We start from the raw sequence: 12,693 nt of genomic DNA, 5'->3' as shown, positions 1-12,693 counted from the left end.
CCAAAGCTCAACCAGAAGCTACAAAGGAGCATCTCGAGCCTGTTGCACAAAGGGAATGACTTCTGTGAAGACTAGCGCCAGTGGTGTCCAGCGTCGAATTCAAGGAATGCAGCCTGCAAATCCACTTGCATGTTCACATATATTTTAATTATTAACTGATACTGATTGTGTTAACGATTACATTTGTTTCAAGTTAGCTTTAATCCCATTGCAGAGTTCTTCAAGAAGTTCCATTCTATAACCATAACAACAGTCATTTTCCAGTGGCAGAAACAGAAAAGAAAAGAAAAGAAAAGCAAGAGGCAGCTGCAACTGCTATTAACAGCAAATGACTGGCCTAATTTATGCGCCCCCCACCTGAAGCCCCTGTAAACATCTTCATAGCGCAGACAACGCATGCCGCAAAGCCGTAACTTCTGCTCCAAAAGACAAACTACATAAGAGTACAGTTGTATGGCAAAAATTGATGAAACGATGGGACGTTAGCCGCGTTAGTACGATGGGGAGAACGCCCAAATACATAGAAGCACGAAATTGCTTTACACAATCGAAACGAACGAAATGACAATATAAATCGAGGGGCGGAACTAATTTCGCAAAGACTAGAAATAGGCTGGCCGCAAATGATGACTCTGATGATGATGATGGTGATGGGGATGGGGATGATGGGGGGCGATGGGAGCAATAGTCAACAGCAGGGTGCTGCTGGAGGGGCTGCCACAGAATTGGCCAAAATTAAGAGCCACAGAAAAGTTTTGCGCTTGCGGAAATTGTGTAACTATACATTAATGAAGAAAAATTATCGGGGGAAGGAGGGGGGACATACAGAACTACACCCCAAAACTGTTTTAGTGGTGGGTAATTCCGCTGCGACACTCCAGCCATAAAACGCACTGATTTATGCCCATTGAGGTACATCAAGTCATTCATTGTCTGGTAAGTTCTGCGACGGAGGAGGGGCCCTACAGGTAAACTGTAGCATAATGAAGCGTATGATTATAAAAGTGCTGCCAAACGTAGCGTGGTAGTTTTATGGCCAAAAAGGGGATCGACTTGCCATTACAACAGCACCTCTCCCCTTCTCTGCAGGCGGCAGTCACAAAATTTCTTTCTTACATTATCTGCCAAAGGCTGCCAAACATTTAAATTGGTCTTGAAATATAAAGGTAAAGAGTTTAAGGAGAATATTCTACAGACCAATAATAAAATCCCTTAAGCAAAGCACAGATCTGTAAATTATATTTCTGCTATATAGCTTTTTACAAGAAACATATTATTTTCAATTTGATTTTTTTAAACATTATTTTCCATAGCAGTCCACCAGTTTGCGAAAAAAGTTTTCTGATTAAGTATTCCAGCAGCTCGCCACGGCTTTGAGTGTATGAATTCCCACTACATTTTTGTATTTTTATTGATATTCAATTACAGCTTCAACTGCAAATGTGTACAGTTGCATTTTATAATGGCTCTTACAAATTGTATGCGCACGCAAAAGCGCAAGCCCTATTGAAAAAGTACCAGTGAGGTAAAGCAAACATATAAATAGTATTATTTTCATTCGGAATTACGCCCACAATTTTTTCAATTATTTCAAATAAGTAACTTGATGAATTTAAAAGCATATTTTGTTTCATAAATATTTAACAACTATTCTCTCTCTTCTCTGTTATAAAAGCTACATTTCTGAGCTACCTCCGGAAGACTACTCTCCACTTATACACAACTACGAGCAGGGACATCATTTGCTGAGCTGGCTCATAAATCTCCCTCCATTCGTTAGTAAATTAACTAACAATTCAATAAAATTTGGTATCCATGCTCTTTGCAAAAATCTCTGACATACACTTTGCTTTAATCGAGGCAATGCTGGCTGAATGTTTATTTTCAACATGAGTATTTGATTATGTTTTTCAACACCCCCTACTCTCGACTTATTAAACAAATAAACACTAAAGCAATCAGAGGCTTATGTGCTTGGTACTCCCGAGTAGTACAAGAAAACTTAAACGATAAAATATGAAACACGCTAAAGAATGCGAATCACAAGCAAACAAAAATAATCATTATACTTGTATAAAAAAAACCCTAACAATTAGACGCAAACAAAAACCCAAATGTTGATCCCTTAAAATTCCACCATATGGCTGCTTTTTGAAGCCACAACAAATGTTTCGATCTTCAATGTTAGACAAAAACTGGTCCTTAGTATTGCCGATTGTTGGAGGTTTGTTTAAAGAATAGTATAGTAGTCCGTAAGCATTCTGCCGTTTATTAAAATCATTTCGTTTAAAAAGTGCGTTTGTCGAGTGATTTGCCTTCAGTGAGACAAGTTATTAGTTTTAACAAGAGCTGTCCTACGGTTTCGTTCGTCTCCAGTTCCTTGCACATCCTGCCTCAGCACAGGGGCTTTTGAACAATGATTGAGTTTATTATTTGTCTCTGATCTTCAATGATGACTATCATTAATTAAACAAGAATTTACTTTAATGTATTTCATAGAGAAAGCAATCTCATATTTTTTTTAGCAGTGTGGCACAGCTTTCAAATCATTTCATCATTTATAATGGTTTTAACTTTGCCTATGCCTCTGTAAGAATTTTGCATTGCGCATTTGTAGATTTTATTGCCGTCATTAAATTGCGCAACCAGTTACAGTGACATCTTCTATTTATGGCCGACTGGAACTTTTGCAAAAGCTTGCCCAAGCTAAACGATTCGCCAACTATAATCGTTAATCATCCCCAGTCTAATTAATTGTACCTCAACTTTTTGTTTTTCCGCGCTACTCATTAATATTGTCACAGATGTCGCAAGTAACTCGGCAATGATGATTAATACATTCGAGTTTCTGAAATTGCAAATGGAAACTAGTAGCTAAGGAGACTTTTACCTTAAAGACCAGATGGGAAACTGTGCGGGCATTTAATCCACAGTTGACTTTGCAGTCCGGGAGCTGGCATTTCAATTTATGAAATTAGTTTTAATAACATGAATATCACTTGAAACAACAACAGCTACAATAAGCTAGCATTTTCATAAGCCGGCTTTTCCATAGTTGAACGCGTGGGGGGAATTTACACAAAGGCGCCAAGGCAACCAGAACATCAACAATCGCAGCTTGGGCCCATTGTTTGCACGGCAGCTTGTGTGTGGCACGCACTGTTGCCACTGGTAACCGACTGGGGCAAGCAGCGTCAGCTTCCAGCTAAGATTTGCCTGCACATTCCTGACTCTAGCCCCCCCACCCCACTCAAAGTTTTAAAACTTGCCGCGGCCTTTGTTTAAATTTGCGCACCGGAAATTTGCTTATCGGCACATTTCAGCAGCGTGGGTGCGAAAGCGGGGGGAGGGGGAAGGGGGGCGACTGCGGCTACGGCTGCTGCGGTAACGACAAGTCAATAGAGAGATTAGCGATAGACCCAAAGCTCTACTAATTGAGCTCTAGGTCATGGCTTAAGTCAATAGCCAGCTACTTATTAAATAATGAAACGAAATTTAATTTAAAATGTTGCGAAAAGCCAATAAGTACTATAAGAATGAAATATCCGATTGCCAGAGCAACCCTCTAATAAATTCATTTTTTCTTCTATTTCTACAACTTAAACGCGTTCTACAGGAGTGTAGTATAGAGCGATTGGACTCGATGGGTGACTACAAGTAGTGTGGTCTCAATTTCTAAACACTCTTTGATATAACTAACAGGTTTTTAAGTTTTTATTACATTTCAGTTGTTGTTGGTTCAAAGAATTCTATGGCATTCATACCACTAAAGCTACCGTACAGCTCTCGAAGATATTGATTCCTCTGTTTTTTAAGATCGTATGCATTATTTCGCACCAAAACAAGAAACTTATTGCCGCAGCTTCTCAGCAGATGCACACGTTTTCTATTCTCAAGCGAACTTTCCCTTTCCTCACTGAAAGCATGTAATTTTAGCTACCTCCACTGATTCTCTTATCGCGCCAGACTATAAAGCGTGGTATTACATTGAGGACTGATTAAATCAATACTCTACATAGTTCACTGTTACGTTGAACAACATCATCAATATTTTATACATATCGGCTCTATCAGGCACTAGATGATAGATATAGAAGACTATGATCGTCGGCGCGCAAATAACATAAAAAATATCATACCAATATCATGTCGGCTCTATCAAAAGTAGGACTCCCAGGAACCAGAATACAGTTTTGAAAAACTACGAGAGTGCAGATAGATATAGAAGACTACGATCTTGAATGATCTACTTACTCCTAAAGTTCTGAAGTAATTCAGTAATTATCAACGTACCAACAACAACCAAAAATATATCATACCATATCATGTCGGCTCCAACATTTCTTTATCTCCTTCTCCATTAAAAATTAATAAATATTATTTGATCATCTTTATTTTAATACTTGACAATAGTGTTATTAGCTGAACTTATAGGATGCCTAGGCCCAAGCCAAGATTGCCACCCCCTCCACCAGAATTGCGTTTTATGAAACTTGCCGAACCACCGCCAAGTAAACCTCCGCCACCTCCACCACCACCACGACCACCCAGCCCTAATTTCTGACCCACCCCTCCTAGTGACTGGCCCGCCCCTCCCAGTGATTCACCCACCCCTCCTAGTGACTGACCCACTCCGCCTAATGTCTGACCCACACCACCAAGCAGGCCGCCTAGAGCCGTGCATGTTGTGGAGGTTAGAGGCGAGAGTGAAGCACCCAGCACGGACAGCTCGCAGAAGCGAAAATCATTGGCCGTCTCCAGCTTACTGTGCACCTTAATGAAAGGTGTGCCTTTGCCCGTTATGCTCTGGAACAATCCGCTGCTGCCGCCCTGATCCTTCTGCGGCTTCTTAGCAAACTGCACCAGCATATCAATGAGATTTTTGCGCACCTGAAGGTCTGCCTCTGCGGTTAGGCGTGTTTCCAGCAGCGGCTCTCCAAAGATATCATTAGCATCGAACATGTAGCCCAGTTCATCACCGTGTGCCACGATATCTGGATTGGGCTGCGAATTACTCGAGACAATGGGAAGGCCGCGTAAAAAGTTGATGCCCTTGGATTTTGTGCCATTATATTCGAAGCTATACATATAGGCAGGAGCTAGCTGCGACCATACTTGGGTCGTTAGTACGGCTGGCAAATTGAAGAGCACGTCAGTGGTGGACTCCACAACCTTAGAGAGAACTTGATCAATGTTAAGTGCCTCCGGTACTTTCCATAAATCCGTAAGTGTGGGCGTAAGTGCGCTCGTAAGTCCCGGCAACACAGGCTTGGCTATATCCCCAGTTACACTATCGATACGCAAAAAACCCGTGAGCTGATCAAGAGCACCACGTAGCGAACCCAGAAATTGTTCCGCCGAACCGAAAACCTTATTAATAGTGTCAACAGTGACTGAATTGGCAGTCTCATGTTTCGTCACACCCGTGAGCAAGGGAACGGGTGTGAAATTTCCACTGCGTAACTGCTGTTCCGGCTCGCCTATGAGGAGACCCGGCAAGGCACGACCATCGTCTTCGCTTTCCGTATGCGGCTGGAAGCCGACACTTCCGGTGAGACCTTTGACCAAAGCACGACCCGCCAATCGCTCCGTTTGCACTTTATCGTCGTTTTTGATAATATCTTCGGCGGATTTCTAGAATTAAACAAGGTGGGAGTATTCAATATAAACATGTTCTCCCATAGATTATATCTAGATGTATAGTATGTGAAACCCTCTGTATTCCATCCCACTTCATTCATAAAGTAGATTCTAGACTGACTATTTCCAATAATTTTTTGGACCACTTAACGACTCACTCACCTGACGCAAACACTTTACGATTTCCAACTCATTGCCCGTGGGACAGCCATTGATTTTGGCCACTTCCTCCACACTTTGCACCGGCTCCTTGTCGGTTGCATATTGCGATAAGGCTGTGCCAGACATGGCCACCACTCCAGATACTTCGCCAGCACTACGCGCTCCCTTCGACATGGACAAGTACATAGCGGAGGCTGCACCTGACCCATGACCTATGGCCTGCACCTGCTTGGGATCACCACCAAAGTTCGAGATATATTCGGTAACCCAACGAAGAGCCGTTGCCAGATCGAACATGGCCAGATTGCCATCGAACTCCTTGGTGCCGTCACCCATGATGCCCAGCGAGCCTAGGCGGTATTGTGGTGCAACCACAATCACGCCCTGTTGCGCCATTGGCGTTGCATCGTATTGAGCCGCCGAGCCGTAACGAAAGCCACCCGGATGTATCCAAACATAGACGGGTAAGCCGGACGTCTCATCCGGCATTTGGGGTGTATAGATATTTAGCAGCAAGCAGTTCTCATCACCCACAATGCGCCCCGGCTGTTGGGGATGCGGTTGAATGCAGGGTGCTCCATGGCGTGTGGCATTGATATCGCCGGCTAGGCGCTTGTAAATAGGTCGTGCATAACGGTTCTCACCCGTTGGCGGCTCCGCATAGTGCAAGCCCAGGAATGTATAAATGCCCGTCTGTGTGTTCCGATAGCCCTCCACGCGTGCATCACGATTGTAGAGATGGGCAAAGACTACGGGATCATCGACAGGTGGTGCCTTCGACTGCTTGCCCCCCACAATACGCTTCACTCGCTTGTGCTCGACTCTGGAGAAATCAGCCAAGGTCACGACTGCCTGGCAAAAAAGTGCCAGCAAAAGGAACGCGTTCCACTTGGGTGCAGTTCGAAGCCCGAACATTTTAATTCAACTGCTCGTTGCGTTGTCAACTTGAAACTGTATTCGATGTTTCGAGGCTGGTGAGTGAAGCGTCAGTCTCACTTTTAATCGCAATGCCGGCAAGTTACTCAGCTTGGTATTCGACTTTGCGTGCGATGCGATAAAAAAAATACAACCGACCGAAAGTTGTTTTTGTCGTTGTTGTTGTTCGTGCTATTGTTGTTTCAGGAGCGCCATTAAGAGCGTAGCTCCGATACGTTTGATATGAGCACTGCAGCTTAACATTTTAATCACGTACTCAAGCACTACACCCGGTTTTGTGTGTAAGCATGTTTATACCAAGACTTACTCACTGTGCTGCCTTGAGCTGAAACGACTTTCAAATGCGCTGCCATTCATTTATTTGATGATGAAAAACCAATTGGCATATGTTTGGGACATTTCTAAGCAAATACATTGGGAATGTACAATTGTTAATAATGATCTTGAGCTGTTTAATTGAATTCTGAGCGACATAATGCTCCAATTATTGCTAAAAATCACCCCAAACTCCCTCTGTTATTTTCAAATATGTCTTGAAGCACGGAGTATTTTTATTATCAATTATATTCTACATTAACGCCAAAAGTCTTTTTTTTTCTCAACCCCATATGCGTTAGTTTGCATCTTAAAGCTCTTCAATTTTTACTTGTATAATTCATTCAATATTAAACTAAATTGTTTAATAGCTTAATATATAAGAGTAGCTTAGTATAGAATAATAATAATAATAATGACTTTTTTATTAAGTTAACTCACGGATTTCAAATAGCGTCACAGGTTCCTACAAGTATTTAGCTCCATTCTTACAATACAAATTTGAAGAGGATTTTATCATTAGGTAACGACCACCTATTACTTAATAAAATTAATTAAATAGTGCAAAATTATAATTGAAAAAATTAATTAAATATTTTTATTATACACGTGAAAATTAACAATTTCTTATTTAGATTTTTTTTATATTTTTATTCATATTTTTCTTTGTTTGATTAGAATTTAATGATATACCTAAATTAATTGCTGTATATGACTTATTTATCTATTCGCTTTAATTTTATTTCATTAAGAAAAATACAAAATCAATTAGTCTTACTTTAAATATTACTAAATACTATGCAAATAAGTTTCAATATAATAAGAGCGTGTATTATACGAATTGAATACTACTTCGTTGAATCTATACATATTTCTAAACTACGGTACACCAACTTATATACTGTTGGGAGTAAAAACAAACGTTTTATTAAACAATTTTTATATATTAACAATTTATTCTTAGCTCTTATATTTTATGTGATATGGTATTGCAAACACAGCTCAAGCATTTATTAGACTTGCTTAATTGATTTTACATACAAACTTATTTACTAAATTATAGTTTCCTATAAATAAATATATAAATCATTAAAATTCTCTTCATAGGTTTGCAGATAATTTTATCTTTAAAAAGGCACATACAATATATGTATCCATATAGCATGTACCGCATCGGCTATTCAGCTACAGCTCACCAGTTTTCAGCACTCAGATTTGTGAATGCTGAGAAGTTTCTTCTCACTCATCACTTGCTTTATACTTGTAGTACATATTGCTTGCCAATTTAACAATACGGCTATTTTTATTATTTTGATATTTTTATCTCGTTACACTTCAAAGTCAGTTGCGGGAACTTGCGCTCACATGCAGCCCAAGTTGAAACTGGTCTGATCAGTTGGGTTTTTCTCAGACAGCACCGGCAATTGTTGTTGTGCATATTGAATGAAAACAATAGCATTAAACATTTCGTTGGGTTTTAAAGTGCATGAGCAAAATAATTATTAGCTTTAAGGGCCCAGTAGCTGCTTGCCTGGTCGCTGACCGCTCTCAAAAGCACATCTCAAAGTTTACTGCTGCACAGATAAATAATTTCTTTTATAAATATATATATATAGTACATATTTATATGGTATACGGGTATGTGTGCTTGTACAAGTATGTTTTCACAAAGCTACCGCATTTCTTCAAGCTTAACAAACAAACATACAATGCAAACGGAAGCTGGCAAATATCATAAAACGGACGCATGTTGTGATTTTAAGTTTCTTGCCAGTTTCCCACAAGAACACACACGTAAAGCCTTGAGTGCACACTCACGCACACGCCATTCCCCTCCCACCATCCTGCCACTCCACCCCCCTGGTGCAGCAACCAGGGTGCAAGTCAAAGATGAAACAGCAGCCTGGCAAATGGCTGGGATTAGGCAGGCAGACGGCACGCGCTGCATGACTTTGCCACATGAATCTCAATGTTGTTGTACTCTGATCTAGAGATGGCAGCAAGGCACCATGATGAACAAGCGAAGCCACTCAAACGAACCGAAACTTCATTTTGACACTCAACTTATTTGTGGGGTGTCCAAATTTAGAACTGTCGATTGAAAACAATAGATTAAACACCTTAATATAGCATTCCAAAATAATAGATCCTTTTCGATTTTTTCCAATATTATGAAAAATAAAATGGATAATCATTAACTGAACAAAATCATACATAATCAGCATCACTTTCAGGTAATGTGCTAATTCATGTATGAATTTGACTTTAAATGATTAAACAATTCCACAAAAACGACTCGAATTTTAGCAAAAATGTTAAGCATCATTTAAATCAATTCTAATCATAAGTACTAAAAACCTACGTATAAAACCGGTTGAACTTGAAGAAGTGAAATGAAAAGTGCGTGGTGAATTCTATATTTTATAATTAAGCAAATAATACCTACTCGCCGATTATTTTTAGCAAATATTAAAGATGTCGGAAGTTTATCAGAACTTTATTAGAGTAGTATAAATTTAATTTAGAACGGATTCCAAATTATATTATTTAAAGCAGCATATATTGGAATAAGATTTTAGATAAAGACATAAATTATTGTCCTTTGTATTTCATTTGTATATTTTTCGTAATACGCTTTTAAAACATAACATGCATTATTTATTTTAGTAAAAAAGTTATACAAATTGACAGAAAAATGAATAACAGTAATAGATTTAGAGATTGCTTCTTAGTAGTAGAAACTTAATTTAGAATGAATTCCAAATTAATTATTTAAAGCAGATTGGTACGGATTCAATGATTATGTTTTAAATAGAAAAAAACCAAACACAACTTAATGCTCGAGCTTAAGCACATCCATTGCTTATTATTAATTATATTGAACGATTTGATTTATTAATTCTGAACTTGATATGGCATTAATCGTATTCATATTTGCCTTTCTAGATAATTTATAAAAATGATTTAACAGTTTATAGGGTACTGTAGAGTATAACAGAAGGCGCTTACAAAACGACTATTAATCTTAATTAGGCACCAATTAAAGAAATTTACAATTCAATTGCCTATTAATGAGCAAAACAAACAAACAAAAACAAAATGATAGAGTTCTGCGCGCCCACCTCGCTCTCTATACATCTAGTGGATACAATTAAAATGATTTTCAAATAAATAAACACACGAATTCAACAGACTAGAAGGGGGTTGCATATGGATAGAGAATGATTGCAGATGAAGAATAATTTTTAATTTTGGATGCAGAAGAATATCTGCATTGGAGCCGGACACATTGTCTATGGAAAATAATAGGAATTAAATTCACTCTGTTGAACAAATTTCTGCTTATTTAAAAAAATAACTAATTTATTCTGAGGCTGGAACACTAACCTAAGTAGCAATTCTTGTCATTCATTTTCAGTCAATTTGTATAACTTTTTTACTAAAATAAGTAATGCATGTTATGTTTACAAAGCGGCATTACGAAAAATATACAAATTAAATAAAAAGTACAATAAATGATTTTTTACAAAATTTTATCTCAAATCTTACTCAATTCTTTTCTTCATTCTTTTCTCTCTGGTAGTTGTCGTATTCTTGCTTATATATAACTATTTGAAAATATTGAGTCCCTAAAACTAGAAGAACTAATGAATGAGTCTTCATATTGAGTAACGGCCTTCATCATAAATCTATGCAAATCGTATTCTATATATAAAGAAAGAAATAATTAAGAATGAGACAGGTACACCAACTTAAGAAGCAAACTCTATAGAATAGATCCTGTCATTCATTTTTCTGTTAATTTGTTTAACTATTTTACTAAAATAAATAATGCATATTTATGCCAAATATGTTTATTAACTATTGATACAAAATAATAGAAGCAATAGAATTTTACTGATTAGGCTTAGCATAAGAGGTGAAAGAATCATTCGAATATTTCAACAACGTCGTGTACCTAATTAGTTTTGTCCTGCTTTCTCACGCACCCATCCCTAGTTGCAAGAGATAGAGTCACATATTCTGGCCTCTGGTCGCGTGCCTACACGTACTCCAGCTGATTTGTCGGTGTGTGCGTGTGTGTGTGTGTGTGTGCTTTGCTGCTCATGTGTCGCAGACAATGGCCAAATGACATTTAAAGTTACGACAATATAATTAAGTATACTTCTGGGAGCTGCTGAAGCTGCCATGCCGCACAACCGAAGAATAATTATATGTTGCAACGGCGCTCGTTCAAGAAGCGTGCAACACTTTTGCAGCACGCAAACTTTACCAGCCAGCCAGTCGGGCGGCCATTCGGGGGCATACCACTTGGGCACGCCTCTCCATTTAACGCGATTAATGTTTGTACAGATGTACCTGAACACAGATGCTTTCCTTGCTGCCATACTGCCATGCCTGACCGCCTGGTTGAGGTCCTTAAAAAGTTATTAATCTTGGGAGGACAAGCTATCGAGTAAATATTTTGTCCTTCTAATTGAGTTTTATCTGCCATGGCAATTTGCATAAAAGTTGACAGCAAAAATCAACTACAAAACATGTTCTAGACATGGCCAACACACACACACACACACATACACCTAAATCACTACACAAGCTTCACTGAATGTAATAATTACATGCAAGATTGAATTTTAATTTGATTTCGGCATGGAGGGCTCACATATGCTCCGTTTTATTAATTGCCACGATATGAGCCAGTTTTTCAAGAACGAGCGCCCAATTTATCTTTCCTTCCATTGTGCTTGTGCCACACGCAATTTTCGGATCTCCTTTGCACAGTTTCCTTGCGTGCTCTGAGCCCATGAAAATCTCACGGTTCTGGTGAAAATTAACAGCAGCTGCTGTTCTTGATGCGATTTTGATGCGCAAAATATTAATTATAAAATAATTGAATTGTGTATATATAGTATGTGTGTCTGTCTTTGGCAGTTGTTGTGCTGAAAGGTGTGCAGTTAGTTCGTTATTGTTTAGATTTGTTGAACACGCCAAAAGTTCATTAGTAATTGCGGTCAGAAGCAGGCGGGGGAATTAGACACAGCTGTTGGGTCTCGATTGTTCAGTGTCTAGATTAGTGCGTAATGCGATAGAAAACTGCTGGAAATTAATGATACAATTTATTTTGTATTTCATGGCAGATAAAGAATGTTGCGCATAAGCGGCTTTTACAAATTGCTGCTGCCTTCACCAAAGATGATAAATTTGCAGAGAAATAACAATTTATTTAACACAGCTTCGAAAATTTGAACAACAAAATCTACAGTCACATTATTTTCAGTTTAATTCGATTGTGACCAATATCTTTAGAACAATTTCCGATTGGAGCAGAATGAAACAAATTGTTAAAAAAAAAAAAGTTGAATCAAGTTTTGACAATGCAAGTTATTTAATAAAGGGTTTTTGTGCAAAATATGTGGATGAACACACTACTGTTAATAATATTTGAACAGATTCAATGGTTTAGAATACTTAGAAGTAAGAACCTATTGAAATAAATGTAATCTAGCCAGTAAACATTTTACCACAGATAGGACCATTTTCAAAACGATATGTAAAAGCTAATAGTTTCAAATACAAAAAAAAGTTCGCGCTTTTCATGATACCAACGTTTTTCTTTAAGCCGGTTTGCAACCCCTTTCA

General features: G+C 38.5%; 1 protein-coding gene across 1 annotated transcript; it reads right to left on the bottom strand.

The window, feature by feature from the left end:
- Positions 1-1,236: 1,236 nt before the first annotated feature.
- Positions 1,237-6,755, bottom strand: LOC115631219 (carboxylesterase 1E). The gene is given in 3 exon segments (XM_030527925.1): positions 1,237-1,392; positions 4,498-5,634; positions 5,803-6,755. Coding segments are annotated over 3 exon segments (2,208 nt in total). The 5' UTR covers positions 6,718-6,755.
- Between the last annotated feature and the right edge of the window lie 5,938 nt (positions 6,756-12,693).

This window comes from Scaptodrosophila lebanonensis, unplaced genomic scaffold (genome assembly GCF_003285725.1).
Source record: "Scaptodrosophila lebanonensis strain 11010-0011.00,11010-0021.00 unplaced genomic scaffold, SlebRS2 tig00001412-arrow-pilon, whole genome shotgun sequence".
Taxonomy (NCBI): Eukaryota; Metazoa; Arthropoda; class Insecta; order Diptera; family Drosophilidae; genus Scaptodrosophila; species Scaptodrosophila lebanonensis.
The sequence above is the reverse complement of the archived record's forward strand: the minus strand, read 5'-3'. Positions and strand labels throughout refer to the sequence as shown.